This window comes from Emydura macquarii, unplaced genomic scaffold, assembly GCF_026122565.2.
Source record: "Emydura macquarii macquarii isolate MOO-44397 ecotype Brisbane River unplaced genomic scaffold, CSIRO-AGI_Emac_v2 contig_1263, whole genome shotgun sequence".
NCBI lineage: Eukaryota > Metazoa > Chordata > Testudines > Chelidae > Emydura > Emydura macquarii.
In genome coordinates this window covers 4,643,009-4,663,860 of record NW_027131400.1, presented here as the reverse complement: position 1 = coordinate 4,663,860, position 20,852 = coordinate 4,643,009, and the positions used below count along the sequence as shown (strand labels likewise).

The 20,852-nt window shown below is 41.1% G+C and overlaps 1 protein-coding gene across 3 annotated transcripts in view; it reads left to right on the top strand.

Moving 5' to 3' along the window:
- LOC137154613 (contactin-associated protein-like 2) overlaps positions 1-20,852 on the top strand; it is a 309,210-nt gene that overhangs the window by 281,732 nt on the left and 6,626 nt on the right. For 2 of the 3 annotated variants that reach the window (XM_067550348.1, XM_067550349.1), the window contains exon 7: positions 405-866. The exons of the other annotated variant lie outside the window; for it this stretch is intronic. In XM_067550348.1, the coding sequence (XP_067406449.1) occupies positions 405-577 (173 nt within the window). In that variant the 3' untranslated portion in view covers positions 578-866. Of the gene's footprint in view, positions 1-404; positions 867-20,852 lie in introns of those variants that run through there. 3 annotated transcript variants of the gene reach the window in all.

The window sequence follows — 20,852 nt, the reverse complement described above, 5'->3', positions numbered from 1 at the left end:
ACAATAGGTGCGATGCTGAGGTAACCTGTTCAGGCAGTTAATGTATTTTGTTCTTCTTGTGGCCGCTCATGAAAGTTTACAAAGAGGTAGATAAATTATATAATTGTCATTTTCATCCTAAGAGATTTCACCTATGGTTTGGTTGTTACTTAAATCAGTTTTTATAAATGATGGAGTTGTCTGCCATTTTCTTTTTGATTCTGTGTTTCTCAAAAGGGAGGCTAGTCATTGAACACGATGGCTTTGATTGAAGGATTGCTCAATATAGGCAATCAGCAATTACTTGAGACCATATCCTGCAGCCTTCACTAAGGCATAACTCCCATTTAAATCGGTGAGAGCTTTCCACAAATAAGGGCTGCAAGATCTGGTACATTGATTTCTTCCTTTCACTTCTGTTTAAGGTAAAGCTGGAATATTGTGTTTAACTCACCACCTTGCAAATAGCGGGAAAAGGAACTGCTCAATAACATGGCTGTGCCAGGAGAGCCATATATCTTTATCAATATTGATGTTCGTCACGAGGTTATCTTTTCACTATATAACTTGTCTGATACAGTACCACAATCGTGTATAAACATTAGATTTTAACAAGCTATATCTAACTTATCCCTGATGCAAGCAAAAATATTTGTTGTTGCAGCAAGTTTTCTACAGTATCAGTAAAATGGCATAGAAAGAAAGTACATTCAGGAAAGCCCTCTAATTTACCATTCAAAGACGTAATGTGTACAGTAATTGTTTTTGATAACATTTGATTTTAAGTATCCATTTACTGGTATTTAACTAAGACTGGATTACAAATGGAAGCACATAAGATATCTGCATGATGGTGAAATTAATTCATTATGATATGTGCAATTAAACTGGGTATCAAACAAACTAATGGCTGGACATTTAAAATGTTATCCTTTAGTTTAAGTGCCTCAACCTCATGAATTCATTCTGGTATATTTTCTTATGGTGCTGCTGATAAGGAATTCATTTGGCATGAGTGTGGATTTTATGTTTATTTCCATACGTACACTGTTGTAATTTAGTGTTAGTTAATAGATACTGCACTGCTCATTATTTTCCTCTCTCCTCCCTGCCATTTTTGAACTTTTTCTAGTGCATGATTTGTCTGTGTTGTTATTTTGTTTAATTTAGCATGGGGAGGAGAATTTGCAAAGAAGTAAATATGCTGTTCCTTCTTGTGCTTTTATTGTAAAGTACCCTGCATCCTTTCTATAGGATTGTATTGAGACTACATTGTACCCTGAGTTATGTAGTGCTCACATATGCATCAGAAGGGGGCCGTATGCATGCACCCCTGGGTAGGCTTTAGCACTTAGAAGACAGATTTGTTTGTAGACGTGAATTAATGATAAAAGTTCGTAAAAGCATTCTAATGTTCATGGCTTAAAAGGAGTGAATTGTTGACTTCGCCTTTTTCTGAGCATGTAAGGCCATCGCTATAAGATTAAATTTTGCCTTCCAATATGCATGCATAAATCCAACTGAAGTCAAGGCATTTTCTAACACAGAATTTTGCCCTTGGTTTCAGATTAAAAAAAAATATGGCTTGTTTTATAGGAATTGAAAAAACCTAGTTAGGAGTATTAAATTGCAGCTTTACTGTCTTTAGTCTCATTACAACATTGTACTTGCAAAATACAGAGTCTGAAGCTTTTAGAAAGAGCTGTTGATGTATTGTGCAGGGAAACACTAGCTCATGTTTTCACATGTAATACAGTATACCCTGATAATCCAAATATCATGGGGGACATGAGTTTTATTCATGCAATTCGGAGTTCAGTTAATTGGACAGTAGGAGCCATTCAGTAGCAAGGGCTTCATCGTCATCAGAGTTCTCTTTGCGGTCCTGGCCATGGGTCATTGCTTTGCCCTGAAGACAGTGGGGCTGCAGAGGGCTCCCAGCACTGTCCCAGGACTGGTGACACATGGTCTTTGCATGCGTAAGGTGCAGTGGGGAGGCTGCAGTTCTGGAGGGGCAGAGCACAGACGCCTGGCCAAAACTGCTCCACCCCACCAGGACCACTGCCTTCCCTGCACCTTGTGCTTGAAGATCACTGGCAGCACAGGGAGCCCTCTGCAGCTCTGCTATCATGGCCCTGCTCGTCTCTGGCCCCAGGAGCCATTCAGCAGCAGAATGGTCTTCCCCGTCAACAGGGACTAGTCTTCCTCCCAGTCCTGGCTCGGGGTTTCCACTCTATTGTGTATCATGCTGGGAGACAAGGAAGGGTTTTGGATAATACGGAGCTTTGGATAAATCGGAGAATTCTATATAGTATTTCATTTCAAAACTGGGCCAGATGAAGTTCCCAGGGTATATGTCAGAGAGCTGTGTGAGATTTGGAGAGAGAGAGAGCGTGTCTGCGTGTGTGTGTGTTTGAGAGGGAGAAGACAAAAGCAGATAATCTTAATCCAGACATTAACAAAGAATCCTATTACACTGTTTGCATAATAGCAGTAATAGTGTGTGCATATAGTACAGCATTGATTTATTTGTAAATAGGGGAGAAGCTAATACATTTTCTTCTCCTCTAAAATATCTGTTCTTTGGTTCTGATCAAAGACTAGCCAAGGAACTCATTTTTTCCTTCTTCCTTCTGTTTATTTTCTGGAAGATTGCCTTATCATTTGCTAAATGTGTCATGACACTATATTCATCTCAGAACACAGCTCAGAAAATTTGTGTGGCTTCTTCCTCCAAGGGAGTTTTTATATAATCACTGTAGTATGGTACCCAGAAAAGGAAAAGAGAGACCCCTCCATTGTGTATTTTTTGTGTATTTGCTGGCCCCACTAAAGTAAATAGCAAAACTCCCATTGATTTGACTGAACCCAGGAATTTGCTCATAGTCTTAATGAGACACTTGTCCATGGCAGTGAGATTTTCCTTTAATGACTTCACCAATATTAATGTCCAATTAAACCTGCCTTTCACCTTTTTCAGTTATTTAGGATGATGCACAGAAAGTGAAAAGTGCATGTAAAATGCTGTCACCATTACAAATGAATGGAGAATTCTGATTGGGTAATGATTGGCACACATTTTGCTCTTATTTTGCACAGACGTAAAAGGATACACAGGCTGCCTGGCAGTAGAGAATCAGGCCTTTATATACTATCAGAGTTACACAAACACTAGGCAATGTTATATATAGCAAAAGGAAACCCCCATAAATGTGAATCTGGTACTATACAAGATAGCAGTAGTTATAAATATTGTATGTGATGCTGCTGATATGCTTGCATGGTTGCAGCCATTTTGGTCCCAGGATATTATGATACACAGGTGGGTGAGATAATACCTTTTATTGGTGAAAACTTGAAAGCTTGTTTCTTTCACCAACAGAAGTTGGTCAATAAAAGATACTACATCACCCACCTTATCTCTCTACTATACTCTTATGTGTAATTCTAATCTATCTAACCCATGAAATGCAAACCACTGTGATATCTAGGTACCAGTTTTTAAAGAGAGAGCCAAAATACATTAATATACTGTATTGAATATATAACTGTGTTAATGTATTATTGCTTTTGACACAGAAAAGTGGATCTTGCAGTGGCAATGCAGCAAAATGCAGTTTTGGTAAGATCCTTCTCTGCAGGAAATGTTGTTTCTCTCTCAGGATTTATTAGTTCCTCTCAGTCTGAGGGATATCAGTCTACAAGTGACAGCAGTTTGAAAATATTTTATCTGCACATGATCTGCATTATTAATTCTCTCCTCATGCCTCCGATATTGAATCTGAACACTCCTGATGCCTATTGTGCACTCAAAGCACTCTCTTTGTAAAGTGCTTTGAGATCTATGGATGGAAAGTGCAATAGAAGAGTTAGGTATTAATATTATTCTGTGCTGAACCAATACACTAGTCAGCTGCGTGAGGCCAGCTCAGTCTTCTTTTTGAGATCAGAATTGCTCTTTTGTTTTCTTTATTCTATTTTTATGTGCTCTACTTTCTTTCTAATGCAGTTTCATCTCAGCAAACATACTAAATTATATCCCGATAAGAGATTCATTTCAACAGGCAGTCCTAGCAATAGGGATTGTGCATGATCCCAGAGGGCACAACCCTGTTTCCCTTCCATTTGCTGTAAGAGAGATGCTGTGACAGCAGGAGTGTGGATGTTCCAGTGACTGACAATGGTAAATTAATCATAAAAGATTTCTGAAAATCCTCCAGCAGAGTCCCAGCAGAACAGGACTCCAATGGATAAAACTAGTATAATATACAATAAAGACTATGTCTGAAAGTGGGATACTTTTTGTTACCTATTTTTCTCATCTTAAAAATAAGTATATTTTAATTATTTTGGCAGCCATGCCTAGAGGTCTATTTCAGTGCCTTAATGAAAGATAATTAAAAATATAATTGATCAAAATTAATTGATCATTAATGATCTGGAGGATGGGGTAGACTGGACCCTCAGCAAGTTTCCAGATGACAGTAAGCTAGGGGGAGTGGGAGATACCCTGGAAGGTAGGGATAGGATACAGAGTGACCTAGACAAATTGGAGGATTGGGTCAAAAGAAATCTGATGAGGTTCACAAAGGACAAGTGCAGTCCTGCACTTAGAACAGAAGAATCCCATGCACAGCTACAGACTGGGGACTGACAGGCTAGGCAGCAGTTCTGCGGAAAAGGACCTGGGGATTACAGTGGATAAGAAGCTGAATATGAGTCAGCAGTGTGCCCTGACTCCCAAGAAGGCTAATAGCATATTGTGCCACATTAGTCGTAGCATTGCCAGCAGATCGAGGGAAGTGATTATTCCCCTCTATTTGGCATTGGTGAGGCCACATTTGGAGTATTGTGTCCAGTTTTGCCCCCCTACCCCCCCACTACAAAAAGGATGTGAACAAGTTGGAGAGAGTCCAGTGGAGGGCAACAAAAACGATTAGGGGGCTGGGGCACAAGACTTATGAGGAGAGGCTGAGGGAACTAGACTTGTTCAGTCTGCAAAAGAGAAGAATGAGGGGGGATTTGACAGCAGCCTTTAATTGCCTGAAAGGGGGTTCCAGGGAGTTTGGAGCTAAGCTGTTCTCAATGGTGGTAGATGACAGAACAAGAAGCAATGGTCTCAAGTTGCAGTGGGGGAGGTCTAGGTTGGATATAAGGGGAAAGTTTTTCACTAGGAGGGTGGTGAAGCACTGGAATGGGTTACCTAGGGAGGTGGTGGAATCTCTATCCTTAGAGGTTTTTAAGCTGAGGCTTGACAAAGCCCTGGCTTGGATGATTTAATTGAGGTTCATCCTGCTCTGACCAGGGGGTTGGACTAGATGACTTCCTGAGGTCCCTTCCAATTCTATGATTCTATGAAAATAACTGACCAGCTTGCCTCAATGAGTCCTAAAATAGACCGGACACTACTATCTCACCTCAGTATGTAATAAATAAAATTATAGATGTATTATAGACTTAGAGAGAGCCAGCTACCACTAAGGTGTACATGCTGCATATCAGAGATAATGTCTAACAATCTGTGTGATGTGAAGAAGGATAATCTTGTGGTTAAGGCACTGAACTGGGATTTAGGAGATATAGATTAAATTCCTGACTGCTACAGATTCCTCTGTGACCTTAAGCTTGTCACTTTGGTGTCCATTTCAAATGGATAATAATACATCTTTATTTCTGTTTTGTCTGTTGAAATGGTGAACTCTTTGAAGAAAGGACTGTCTTTTAGTACATATATTTAAAGTATCTAACACAAAGGGGGCATTGGTGTTGGCAGTATTGTCATACAAGTACTTATTACTGTCACCATCTAAATTAAGTGATATGTCCATACAACCTTAATTCTATCTTAATAATGTGTTTATATTTAGAACAAACCAGCAAAAAGATGTTTTTATTGCATTGATCATTGAAATGTACTTTTCCGGTATGTCCCTTTCTCTCTCTTTTGGTGTAGGCGTGTTCTTTCATTATGAGCAGATAGTGACTTCTCTAGTACCAAGGACATCTAAAAGTTCAGATATGATCCAAGTTCCTGCTATGCTCTCACAGTTGGTTGTGGAAGTGAGTGAAAGAAAGAAAGAAAGAAAGAGAAAACTTTCCTCATTTCCAAGTAGTCAGCAGAGGGAGGTCGAGGCATGTGCTCTTTCCAGTCCCACCAGTCAGGGATGAGGAGAGACAGCAGAGCAAAAGCTGGAATCATTGTCTGAGAATGAAAATTCCAGTAATTTCAGTTTTTCTCAACAAAAATGATTTACAGTACAATAATATATAGGTATCCAACTAGAATATAGTACAATAATACTGCTATATCACCTCATCCATCATTGTCATCAGTCTATAACACACTCTGTAAATTGATCACGTGCTGTTGGGTAACATTCTAGGAGCCATGTTTGTCCATATATGAAGCAGAAGGGTGTGTGCGCTGGTTCTCTTATTCATTATTTCATCTGCAGAGGAGAATTGGCTGAAAAGAGGAAGGCTGCACCATCATCTTCCTAATGGGAACCGAAAAAGGAGAATTTCCATTGCCATGGATTTAGAAGTGGAAAGTGATCCTAGCCTTGCCCTGGCCTCAGCTTCCATTCACTGCAGCTGTCTTCTGGGAAGGGTGCCCACACGCCCCCATCCTTAATCGATTCAGGGGGCTGCTGGATGATTCCTTCTTCCTCACGACCACCTTTTTGTCAAAATGGCCTGCCTGGTTTTCATCCACTCCATTGCAATGGGTTTTCCAGTGGGTGGTAGCTAGGCTAATACTTTCTCTGACATATGCACACCCTCTGTAAATGGAAGCCAATAGTTTACCTTTTTAAAAACTTTTTGCCATTAAAAAATTATCTCCTCTTAGCCATTGGACTGCGGTTTTGAAACATCTAGGATATTAACCTATAAGCCCCTAAGTTAAAGTTTTCTAATGGAAAAGGAAAATGTCTTTTGCCCCTTGTATTTAGGCTCAGCTTTGGTCTAGAAGTCATTTTCTGGTTGCTTCTTCCATGAAATTTTTTTAACCCCATTGCTCTTTGCTAAATTCCCCAGTTCACTGTCTTCCTTCTTTTGCATCCAGAGTTCAATCAGGTATTTCCAAATGCCAGATTTTACCTTGACATTTGCCAGAAACTATAATAGTGTTAGCTATAACAGTGTGCATTCAGAGCACTGCAATGGAAAGCAGAACAACAGTTTTAAGACCAAGTGATTCTTATCATTCCTTCTTAAGGAAGAATGATGGGTTTGACTTTAATGTTATAATTGTAACAGCACATTCACAAATTTGTGTGGGACAGAGTCAATTTTCATTATTCATTCCCTCCAGAAGTATTCTTTTCCTGTTATCCACCTTTCAAGGGAAAAAAAGTGAGGCAATCATTATCCTGTTATTTCTAAAGGCTGACTTTAAAACCATGTATGTTTTATTGCATTCCTAAAGATATTACTTCAAGTAAAACCCTGAGCTTCCTTTGGAGATCTTCCTTCATGGTGAGCAGGTCAGATTCTGCTTAGTTTTTGAAAATCTCAGAGGATTACAAACCCAGAAGGTGTGACTGTATGTATATTAAAAATAATTTCTCTTTTTTACAGTAATTTTCTCTTTTTCATGAACATAATGAAAGCACAAATATGTTCATTTCATTTTTAATATATGTGTTTGCCCAGGTCTACACAAGATTGGCTTAAACACATATTATTAAAGGAAGGCAGTGTAATCCAGTGAATAGAACACTAGTACAAGATTCAAGAGACCTGGGTTCTAGTCACAGAGCTGCTACTGATTGACTTTGACCTTAACCTTATCGTGCCTCAGTTTCCTTATCTATAAAATAGGAAAAATGCTTACCTACCTCTGCCTAATACTTTGAGATATAGTAAAGAACAGTGCTTTATAATGCAGCTGGCTGCAGTATTTTGTCCAAGAATATTTTAGTTGAAATGACTTTAAAAAAAAAAAAAGAAAAGTGTGACATTATTGATGTTCTTCATGATTCTTTTATTGCTATCTTAGTCAAATTGTGACATAACCAGTAAGAAAACAGTTATCAGTAAACTAAACATTTTTTAGAAAGATAAGGTGGGTGAGATCTTTTATTGGGCCATCTTCTGTTGGTGAGAGAGACAGTTAGTCCAGTAAAAGATATTACCTTACCCACCTTGTCTCTCTAATATCCTGGGACCGACATGGCTATAACTACACTGCACACAATAGTTTAATAGTAATTTTGATACAATTTAAACAAAATATTGATTTTTTTTGCAAATTATATGAAACATTGGAAAATTGGTCCATTTAAATTATGAAATGGAAAAATAAACTTCACTTTTTTCCTTAAATACTTTTTCTGCTTTTGACCAGCTATGTTATATGAGTGCTAACTTTTAGTCATCTATTTTAATATGGCCTTTTAAAAATTTAATAGAGTTCTCTTCGGAGGTTGGCTGTCTGCAAAAGAAACTATGAGTTTGTGTAATTACAAAATTCCCCTTCTCTTCCTTCTGTCCTGCTCCATTTATATCCTTACCAAGACTGAGATTATGCTCTTTCATTTTCTTGAGTCAGTATCCTCTATTGGTTCATTAGGCTGAAAGTTAGGATGTTCTAAACTCTACTCCTGTCTCTGCCTGCTGACTTGCTGTTGGGCAAATCATCTTGCCCTCTGTAACAGCATTAATATTCCATTATCTGCACATTAGTGTTGTGAGACTGTTTGTGCTTATGTACCACCTTGCAAATACATGAAGCACTTTATAAGTGAACATAAGAACGGCCATAAAATGGCCATGGGAAAGACCAATGGTCTATCTAGACCAGTATTCTGTCTTATGACATTAGTCAATGCCAGATGTTTCAGAGAGAATGAACAGAACAGGGCAATTTTATCAAGTAATCCATCCACTGTGTCCCAGGATCTGGCAATCGGAGGTGTAGGGGTACGCAGAGCATAGGGTTGCATTCCTGACCATCTTAGCTAATAGCCATTGACAGACCTCCATGAATTTATCTAATTCCTTTTTTAACCCAGTTATACTTTTGGCCTTTACAATAGTGCCTGGCAATGAGTTTCATAGGTTGACTGTGCATTGTGTGAAGAAGTACTTCTTTTTGTTTGTTTTAAACCTGCTGAGGATTAATTCCATTGGGTGACCCCTGGTTCTTGTGTTCTGTGAAAGGGTAAATAACACTTCCTTATTCACTTTCTCCACACCATTCATGATTGTATAGACCTGTATAATATTCCCTCCTTAGTCATCTCTTTATTAAGAGATTTGAGTCCTTTTAATCTCTCCTCATATGGAAATTGTTCCATACCCGTAATCATTTTTGTTGCCCTCCTCTGTACTTTTTCCATTTCTAATATATCTTTTTGGAAATGACCAGAACTGCACACAGTATGTAAGGTGTTGGCGTACCATGGGTTTATACAGTGGCATTATGGTATTTTCTGTCTTATTATCCTTTCCTAGTAGTTCCTAACATTGTTAGTTTTTTTTGACTGCCCCTGCACATTAAGCAGATGTTTTCAGAGAACTATCCATGAAACTCCAAGATGTCTTTTCTGAGTGGTAACAGCCAATTTAGACCCCATCATTTTGTATGCATAGTTGGAATTATGTTCTCCAATTTGCATTACTTTGCATTTATCAGCATTAAATTTGATCTTGCATTTTGTTGTCCAGTCACCCAATTTTATGAGATCCCTGTATAGCTCTTCACAGTCTGCTTTGTACTTAACTATCATGAGTAATTTTGTATAAACTGCAAAGTTTGCCACCTCACCGTTTACCCCTTTTTTCAGATCATTTATTAATACGTTGAACAGCACCAGATCCTTGGGGGACCCTGCCATTTACCTCTTTCCATGGTGAAAACTAAACATTTATTTCTACCATTTGTTTCCTTTATAGCCTGTTATTCCATCAAAATACTTTTTGAGAAATTGATTGCTCTACAAAATGCATTAAAAGATGAAGGTGAATGCAGTTTGATTGCCAAGATGAGCACAGTTACTTGATTGAGGCTAAAGCAGAGCAAAGACATTTCAGCCTAGAAACATCTTTTTCTGTGTGCTTCTGCTGGCATGTCTTGTCTTCTTTACTCTTCTAGTACACAACTAGTCTATTTAAATGTTCTTTCTTTGTCTTTTAAGGCAAGTACCTGGGGTAAGAAGTTCTTCTTTTCTCATCTTTATTAGTAATTGCATATGTTTGTTTTCCTTTAAGTGTGTAATTTTCTTATAGCTTCCTTCAGTCATTTCATATGCTGCCCTCTATCAAAGTATAATATTGACCAAGGGGAAAAGTAACTTCTGCTGAAAACAAAGGGCAATGTATACAAATAAATCTTTTTTACTCAAGGACAATTAGTTACTGGTATTGTCAATGGAAGCAATCACTATTTGTTTTATTATTTCCTTGTATTCTTCTCTGAGTGCTTGTTTATGCCCATTTCTACATTAGAACGTGCAACCTGAGCACTGCGGCTGGAAAGCTTTTCCCTCAGTAATATCCGTTGGGTTGGTTCTGGTGCCCCCTGGAGTCATACCCTCATAGTGCTGGTATATAGGGCCCTGCTGCCCCCTCAGTTCCTTCTTACTGCCCATGACAGTCGCTGGAACTTCAGCTCATTCTTTCATTCAAACCACAAATACTTTTCTCAGTGGACTCTTTATTTCTCTACTTCTACATTGTTTTTCATAGTAGTAGTTAAGTTTCAGTTTCTAGTTTAGTAGTTAGATTAGAGAACCCCGCTTAGTGAGGTTAACCCTTCCCTGGCACAGGGGCATGCTTCTGTCCCTGGAGTTTAAGCCGTGTGCATCATGCCATAAACCGATGCCTATCAGTGATCCACATTCTAGCTGCCTTATGTGTTTGGGCAAGTCCAATATTCGGGAGCGCTGCAAAATCTGCCAGGTGTTCAGGCCCCACACTAAGAAGGACCAAGAAGGACATGGATCAGAGACTAAAATTTCTCCTCGTGGAGGCAGCTCTCTGTCCCCACTCAGAGCTGAGGCATGCTGACTCAGTTCTGAGCATTTCAATATCAGTGAGAAGTGCTGCGGCTTCTCTGAGAGAAAGGGGAACTGGCATTGGCAACACTGGAGGCAAGAGTAACCATGGTACTGAGACCCAAAGTGCCATCAAAAGGGAAACCTGTTATGATGGTGCAGCATTGATCTCCTCTCTTACCGCACCACTTGATACCACTCCACCGTGGTCACCGAGAAGGGCCTCTTCACAGTTGGACTCAGAGGTTGAGTCTTACACTTCCCACAGAAACCAACACAGCTCCAACCAACATTACCAAACAGCTGACATGAGCCAGGGTATCCCGCCAGGGTATGGCCACTGGTGCAGTGGCAGATGCCCATGCAATGGCTTTTTTGGAATCCCTGAGCGTTTCCACCGGTCCAAGGGTTGCAGCCCAGGAGATCATACTTGTATCAAAGTGTAGAGCTCTCCCATAACCTCCCTTGGTTCAAGAACCACATATTGGTACTGAGCACGGTACTGAACTCCATCACCCAGCACTGTGGGATTCATCCAGTGCCAAAGGAGAAGAACAGAGCCCCATGCCTGTACAGGCTGCTTCTTTTTTCTTTCCTGATGAGGCAGTGGGGGGAACATCTATAGGACAATTACAGAGCTCCTCAGGAGAGTAGCTCAAAAGCTGGGGATACAGGCAGTGGAGATCTCAGTGTCCCCCCATGCCCTGGGGGACATCCTGTCATCTTCAGGTCCATTGCGAGTGGCTTTTCCCTTGAGCAACACCATCTTAGACCCTGTCAAAGCCCTGTGGCAGACTCCAGCATCCCTGCAACCAAAAGCAAAAAGGATGGAAAAAAAGTACTTTATCCCACCTAAGGAGATTGAAATTCTAAACACCCATCCTCTTCCAGGTTCACTAGTGATTTCAATGGCTAATGAACGGGAATGGCAAGGGCAGCAAGGATCTATTCCCAAGGCCAAAGATGCCAAAAAATAGATCTTTTTGATAGGAAGGTCTATTCTACATGTGGATGCCAACTCGGGATTGCAAACCAGCAGGCACTCCTAAGCCACTATGATTTTAATTCTTGGGGCTCAATGACTAAGTTCAAAGAGTTGTTGCCCCAGGAGTCTAGAGCCAAATTCCTGATGTTAGTTGAAGAGGAGAGAGCTGTGGCAGAGGTGTCCCTACACCTGCCTATGGACGCAGCGTACACTGTAGCACAATCCATGGCTTTGGCTGTGGTTATGAGGAGTAGCTCATGGCTACAGTCCTCAGGCCTTCTCCAGGAGGTGCAGCAGATGGTGCAGAGCTCCCCTTTTGAGGGCACATTGCTGTTTTTGGAACAGACAGACTCAAAACTGCATAGTCTGAATGATGCCAGGGCCACCTTAAAATCCCTAATGCTAAGCACACTGGCTCTGTCTAGAAAGCATTTTAGGCCCCAACCATTGCCCTTTTTCTACTCGCCTCAGTCTAGGCCAGACTACAGTAAGAGACGGGATGGAAGCTATAAGAGGAGACATCCTACCTAGTCTTTGTCGGCTCACGTGCCTGGTTCCACCAGCCAGTCAGCAGAATCTAAGCAGGCCTTTTGAGGGTTCATTCAAGGACAGCATACCAGATGGGCACAATATAGTGCCCATCTTCAAAAAAATGGGAGGAGGATCCGGGGAACTACAGAGTGGTCAGCGTCACCTCAGTCCCCGGAAAAATCATGGAGCAGGTCCTTAAGAAATCCATTTTGAGGCACTTGGAAGAGAAGAAGGTGATGAGGAACAGTCAGCGTGGATTCACAAAGGGTAAGTCATTTCTGACCAACCTGATTGCCTTCTTTGATGAGATGACTGACTCTGTGGATGTGGGGAAAACGGTGGATGTGATATGCCTTGACTTTAGCAAAGCTTTTCATACGGTCTCCCACAATATTCTTCTCAGCAAGTTAAAGTAGTATGGGTTGGATGGATGAACTATAAGGTGGGTAGAAAGCTGGCTAGATCATCGGACTCAACAGGTAGTGATCAATGGCTCAGTGTCTAGTTGGCAGCCAGTAACAAGTGCCCCAGAGGTCGGTGTTGAGGCCAGTTTTGTTCAACATCCTCATTAATGATCTGGAGGATGGGGTGGATTGCACCCTTAGCAAGTTTGCAGATGACACTAAGCTGGGAGGAGTGGTAGGGATAGGATACAATGTGACCTAGACAAAGTAGAGGATTGGGCCAAAAGAAATCTGATGAGGTTCAACAAGGACAAGTGCAGAGTCCTGCATGAAGGATGGAAGAATCCCATACACTGCTACAGACTGGGGACTGACTGGCTAGGCAGCAGTTCTGCAGAAAAGGTCCTGGGGGTTACAGTGGATAAGAAGCTGGATATGCGTCAACAGTGTGCCCTTATTGAAGAAGGCTAATGGCATATTGGCCCACGTTAGTAGGAGCATTGCCAGCAGATCGAGGGAAGTGATTATTCCCCTCTATTCGGCATTGCTGAGGCCTCATTTGAAGTACTGTGTCTAGTTTTGGGCCCTCCACTACAGAAAGGATGTGGACAAGTTGGAAAGAGTCCAGCGGAGGGCAACAAAAGTGATTAGGGGGCTGGAGCACAAGACTTATGAGGAGAGGCTGAGGGAACTAGGCTTGTTTAGCCTGCAGAAGAGAAGAATGAGGGGGGATTTGATAGCAGCCTTTAACTAGCTGAAAGGGAGTTCCAGGGAGGATGGAGCTAGTCTGTTCTCAGTGGTGGCAGACGACAGAACAAGGAGCAAAGGTCTCAAGTTGCGCGGTGGGGGAGTGGGGGAGGTCTAGGTTGGACATTAGGAAAAAGTTTTTCACTAGGAGGGTGGTGAAGCACTGGAATGGGTTACCTAGGGAGGTGGTGGAATCTCCATCTTTATAAGTTTTTAAGCTGCAGCTTGACAAAACCCTCGCTAGGATTATTTAGCTGAGGTTAGTCCTGCTTTGAGCAGGGGGTTGGACTAGATGACCTCCTGAGGTCCCTTCCAACTTATAAGGACCTTATAACTTCCAACTTATAAGGACCTTATAACTTCTAACTTCCAACTTATGAGGAGAGGCTGAGGGAACTAGGCTTCTTTAGCCTGCAGAAGAGAAGAATGATGGAGTATTTAATAGCAGCCTTTAACTACCTGAAAGGGGATTCCAGGGAGGATGGAACTAGGCTGTTTTCAGTGGTGGTAGATGGCAGAACTAGGAGCAATAGTGTGAAGTTGCAGTGGGGGAGGTCTGGTTGGATATTAGGGAAAACGTTTTCACTAGGAGGGGTGGTGAAGCACTGGAATGGGTTACCTTGGCAGGTGGTGGAATCTCCATCCTTATTGGTCTTTAAGGTGTGGCTTGACAAAGCCCTGGCTCGGATGATTTTGTTGGGGTTGGTCCTGCATTGAGCAGAGGGTTGAACTAGATGGCCTCCTGAGGTCCCTTCCAATTTTCCCTCCCTAATATTCTATGATTCTAGGACAATGTCTGGATCCATCTTCCCCAATTTTTGTGGACTGGTTATCCCACTTTTATTATACATAAGACTGTGATATACCCTTCAGTTCAGTTGTTCTCCTTTCCACTGTCCCTCTCAGTCCTCCTTCAGGAATCCTTCTCATGAGCAGCTTTTAGCCCAGGAGGTGCCAATGCTCCTGAAAGTGGAAGCAGTAGAGGAGGTTCCTCCGGAGCTAAGTGGCAGAGGGTTCTACTCCTGTTATTTCTTAATCCCAAAGGCCAACGGCGGTCTCAGACCCATCCTGGACCTGCGAAACGTCAACAGATATAAGAATAAGCTGAGGTTCTGCATGGTTTCCTTGGCCTCCATTATCCCTTTTCTGGACCTAGATGATTGATATGCCACCTTCGACTTAAAGGATGCTTATTTTCATATCTCCAACTTTCAAGGTCATAGAAGATTCCTCTGATTCATTGTGAATCAGGTACACTACCAGTTTACCCCATTCAGCCTGTCAGCAGCACTTGAGTATTTACTAAGTGTATGGCAGTCGTCCCAGCTTTCTTGAAGAAGCAAAGAGTTCAGGTCTACCCTCACCTCAGGGACTGGATGATCAGAGGTCATACCAAGGCCATGGTGAAGACAAACCTAAGGTTAATACTGTTAACTTTCCAGAAGTTAGGACTATTAATAAACATGCCAAAATCAACATTCTCCCCTGTTCAAAGGGTAGAATTTATATGAGCAGTTTTTGACCGAGTCCAGGCAAGAGCCTTCCTTCCAAAAGCCTGGTTCCAGACCTTGGGCATGATCATACAGAGCCTCAGAAACCATACCATTACAACGGCAAGAAACTGCCTAAAACTCCTGGGGCACATGGCCTCGTGCACTTACGTGCAACTCAGACCTATTCAAACTTGGCTAGTGTCAGTGTACTGGCCAGGTCAGAATTACCTGAACATGGTTGTCACACTTCGTCCTTTGGTGGTTGGACCCGAGGACGGTATGTGCAGGTGTCCCATTCTTGAGACCACAACCGTCAGTGTGTTTAGTCTCTGACGCATCTGTGCTGGGTTGGGGGGGCTCATTTGAGCGTCCTCAGAACCCAGGGCCTCTGGTCTCAGGTGGAACTCTCGCCACATATCAACGTGAGGGAACAGAGAGAGGACCTTGCCTGCCAAATGTTCCAATCCCACCTGGAAGACAAGTGTGTTGATGTTTACAGATAATAAAACAGCTATGTTCTATATCAACAGACAAAGTGAGGCACGCTCCTCTCACCTATGCCAGGAAGTTCTTTGCCTGTGGGAATTCTACATATCCCATCCAATCCACCTCCAAGCCTCCTATCTCCGGGGGGTACAGAATGAGCTAGTGGATAGCCTTAGCAGATCCTTCTCCAATCACGAGTGGTCCATCCATCTAGATGTCATGAAGGACATTTTCCACAGGCAAAGTGGAAAAGGTTCTTAATCTGGTCAGCACAGAAAGGTGTCTCTTTACTGCCATACATTCTGGAGTACTTGCTACACATGAAGCAGCAAGAGCTATCTGTCATCGACTAGAGTCCACCTGGCTGCAATTTCGGCATTTCACCCGTGAGTGAATGGCCAGTCCATCTTTGCAAACTCAATCTGTAGTTGTTTTCTCAGCAGGCTAGACAGATTGTACCTCCAAGTATGACAACTTATCCCACTCTGGGATCCCAACCTGGTATTGTCAAGGTGCCCCATTCAAGCCCATGGTGTTCTGTACTCTACTTATCTTGGAAGGTGGCCTTCCTGGTGGCCATTACTTCAGCCAGAAGGGTCTCAGAGATTAGGGCCCTTACTTCAGAACCTCCATACACAGTATTCTTCAAGGACAAGGTCAAACTGCATCTTCACTCAGCCTTCCTCCCAAAAGTTGTTTCACAATTCCATAGTAACCAGGACATATTCTTCCCAGTATTCTATCAATGTCAATAAACAGGAGCAGAAACTTTATTCACTAGATGTCAGACGTGTGCTTTCCTTCTACATAGAAAGGACTAAATCATTTCAGAAAACTACTCAACTTTTTGTGTTTGTTGCAGACAGGATGAAAGGTCTTCTAGTTTCAGCCCAGAGAATCTCATTGTGGATCACTTCTTGTATCCACACATGCCACAACCTGGCAAAGATCTCTGCTCCAGTCCTGACAGGACATTCCACAAGGGCACAAGCATCTTCAGCTGCATTTCTGGCACAAGTCCCTATCCAAGACATCTGTAGAGTGGCGATGTGCTCATGTCCTTTCCAACCTCACATCCCACTTGCCCCTCTTTTGGAGATAGCTAGCAAGAAGGATCTGAGTGGTCGGCGGATGGCAGGGCTCTATATACCAGCGCTATGAGGGTCTGACTCAGGGGGCACCAGAGCCAATGCAACAGATACAGTGCTTGAGGTGAGCACACACCTACATTGGAATGGGTATGAGCAACGCATCTCAAAGAACAACAGTTATGGAAAGTTAGTAACAAAGTCTTTATAGGCATAACATTTTCTGTGCCTCTATATTTCTACACAGAGAACTGTATGCTGGGGTTCTTACACATATAGGAACTCAGCATTTATTTGAGAAGAGCTGGCCATTCAGCATGATTTCTCTTTCTGTTCTTAGGGTCAGGCATTCTGGTTGGCTCCTCTGTGGTATGGAAAATTCTTTCACCATATTGGTTCACAGGCAGAAAAGTATTTCTAAAATCCCTATAGCCAAATAGTATTTTATTGGCTCTTGGTAAATAACATCAGATTTTTGGAGATGTGCCATGTACATGGTCACACTAACCTCTTGAATATGAAAAGATGAAAAAACATAGCTATTTCCTGCTGGACAACAATGCGTTTCCTTTGTAACCCTGGCACAATTCAATTTAAAGGCATACATGTGGGATTCCTAATAATTTCAGAGGATCTTTGTAAAAAGCAGAAAGCTTGTGATCACTATCCATTGTTCATGGAATAACAAGTGGGAAAAGGGGATCATATTGATTAGAACGGGGGGAACAGAAAGTTCAATAATTGTGCTTTCTGGAAGAATTGATTTGCAGATGAGCAAATATAACATTTCTAAGTGCACAGAGATATGGGGCCAAACCTGGCCATTTATTTTGTAGGTATGCTACTGAGGATTTAGAGCATAGGAAGCCACCATCATTACTCAATAACAAAGCAGGATGGCAAAATTGCATTTTAGAACTCGAGAGTTAGAAGATGGGGACCAGCTACCATCCCAGCCAGTGAACGGTGACTCCATAGAAGCATAATTGGCAAATTAGGGGACATAACCCAACCCACAGCTAGTGAACACACATACTGCTATCTGAAACCCTCTGGGAGCAACAGTGTGCACAGCCCTCAAGTGCTAACCTCAGTCATTGTGCTTTGTAGAAGTAGTAGGATTATTCTGGTAATCAAATTGAAGCCAACACTATCATGCCACGACCGACAGTCCAGAGAGTAAAGGCAAGATTATTCTGCAGTTTGTAGTTGTGCATTTGAGTTTTCCTCCCTAAGTGTAGTACTTTGCACTTATCTTTACTGAATTTCATCTTGTTGATTTCACACACATTCTCTAATTTGTCAAGGTCATTTTGTATTCTCATTCTGTCCTCCAAAGTGCTTGCAATTCCTTCCAGATTGGTGTCATTTCACAATTTTATAAGCATAATCTTCACTCCATTATCCAGGTAATTAATGAAAAAATTGAATAATACCAGACATATGGCTATTCTCTATGGGACCCCATGAGAAACATCCTCCAAATTTGACATCAAATGATTGAGAACTACTCTTTGAGCATTGCACCCCCGTTATAGTAATTTAATCAAACCCACATTTTTCTAGTGTGCTTTTCTGAAAGTCATGTGGGGCTGTGTCAAAAGCCCCACTAAAATCAAGAGGTATTACATCTTGAGCTTTCTCCTTATTTACTGAGCCAATAACCCTGTCAGAGAAGGAAATTAGGATGGTTTGACATAACAAATCCATGTTGTTTTTTGCTGGGATGTGCAACATGTATTACACTTTACATGATAGACCCTAATAGCTCGAAATTTGAAGGTATTGTCAGTCTCAGTAAGGCTATTTTAGAAATATCTTATTTACCAATATATTGGTTTACATGATAGGCTGCATTGAGTCCAAAGGAGCCATTACTGTCTATTTTATCAGGTCTCATACGTGAGTGTGGAAATGTTTTTGCATGCTGGAACACATTATACTGTTAAAGGAAAAATGGTCTCTCCACCATTATCACATTTTAGGAGGTGATACTTCTGCTTCCTGCTAAAATAAGCACATCCAAAGAGCAGTATCCCCCTTCTTTTTGATTTGCCTCCCCCCATATAGACTGTTATCATTTTTGTTGTGTTACTGTATCACTGTCATTTAGGATCAGATTCTGATCTCGTATACACTAATGTAAAACTGGAATTCCAATTACTACAATGGAGGTACTCCAGAATGACACTGGTGTCACAGATCAGAATCTGCTCCTTTGACCTTAGGGTGTTTCTACACTGCAGTCAGGGGGTATAGACATATCCAACCCAGCTCTTTTCTAGATCAAAGCTGGCTTATGTAATAATAACAGTGAAACTGTGGAAGCACAGGTGGCGGACACGTGACTGTGTACCCAGGTTTAGATACCCGGGATCCTGGGCATGTGAGGCTTGTCTGTGAAGCCGCCAATGCTGCCATGGCTTCCATGCTATTATTACTTGAGCTAACAGTGCTGCCATCACACCTCCTGATTGCAATGTAGGCATGAAGTTCCTTTATGGCACAGACTCTATTTTTATACATGTCTGAAAAGCATCTTGCATAGTGGTTGCGCTGTTTGGAAAATATATTTAAACTCATAACTGTTGGAAAATCTGAAATGGCAGCCAACAAGAAGGGTTGAACCACAGAAGATAATAAATCTGTAATCAAACTTCGCATCTCTATTCTAACTCTCATACAAAATTCTCAAAATATTTTACTTAAATTAACGGGTTAGTCCTTACAACATTGCTGTGAAGTAAGGGTAAATTATGATTTCACTATAAGGCTTTGCATATGTTATAGTGTGTGAATATAGTTTTGAACAGTTGAGACAATTACTGACCACAACCTAGCACGCAGTACAGATCAACTCTAATTGTGTTCAGGATTCTGTTACCTAACTGTGATTAAATCCTGTTCCCAGCAGGACAGTTCCTGGACTGTGTTGACCCTTCATTTGTGGTCAGCATCATGTTATCTATTTTTCAAAATCATGTTCAAGCAAGACAGAATGATGTGTAATGTAGGCAAGCATTTATAAACAGAGAAACTAAGGCACAATGAAATTAAATAACTTGTTCAGGTTTACACAAAAAAGGCAATGCCAGAGATAGAAATCCTGGTTCTATCAACTCTGTTCTTTAGCCCCAAGACATGCTTCCACTGTAACATACACTTAGTTCATTAATGAGATGAGTTAACTGAAATCACTAAAAAGAACAATAGTTAACAATTGCACATGGGCAGCTAGCAGTCCACTCAATGTCTTCTGTTATTTGAAAACACATAGGATCCTTTTTGTCACATGGAGCAAAAAGAATCAGTTGAACTGCCTGTCATTCTGAAACACTTGGCATATAGTATGTTTGATAGAGCTGGGAATACTAGAAAAAGTTGACTTTTTCATTGGCCAAAAGTATCAAACCTGCCTGCTTAAATAATATAGCCTGATTTTCAGTGGTGCTGAAGTTAATGGGTAGTACACGTGTTTAGGAGATTATATATTAGAACTCTGTTAGGCACCAAGATTGAAAGTTTTGGTCATTAATACTAATTACTATTATTATTAAATGGCCAGGAACATGTCATTATTGCAGTGAGAATCGAAAGGTACATTGCAAACCAGAAACTGTCTCCAACTCACTTCTGGTTGACTGGAATCCTGTGTTACAAGATTCTGTACCTGAATTCCATGAAGTACCAGCAACAACTCAGTTTTGTATTATATAGTTAGTGCAGAAGTTTCTAATAATAGTGCTGTCAGTTTTAGTCTTTGCTGAAAGGAGCAGTTTATAAACCCAAGCAAAGAAAAATAGTAACGTGCTTCTGTCACTCTGATACTCAGTAATCATCCTCCTAAATGATTTTTCATCACTAGTTCACTCTACAATCATGCTTTAAAAATAATTTGTCAATCCAGTTCCTTTCTTTCTTTCTTTCTTTCTTTCTTTCTTTCTTTCTTTCTTTCACACACCCAAACCTTGTTATCTTTACTCTGTCAATAAGAGTTGTGACTGAATAAGAATGGCAGGATTTTGCCCACATTCTTTCTCATGGCTAAGAAATAACAAAGTAGTCTTGCTTTCTGAATCTTGAATAGACAAGTTGAGAATAATCAGGAAAAAAACCTAAAAATAACTGCTGTGTTCTAC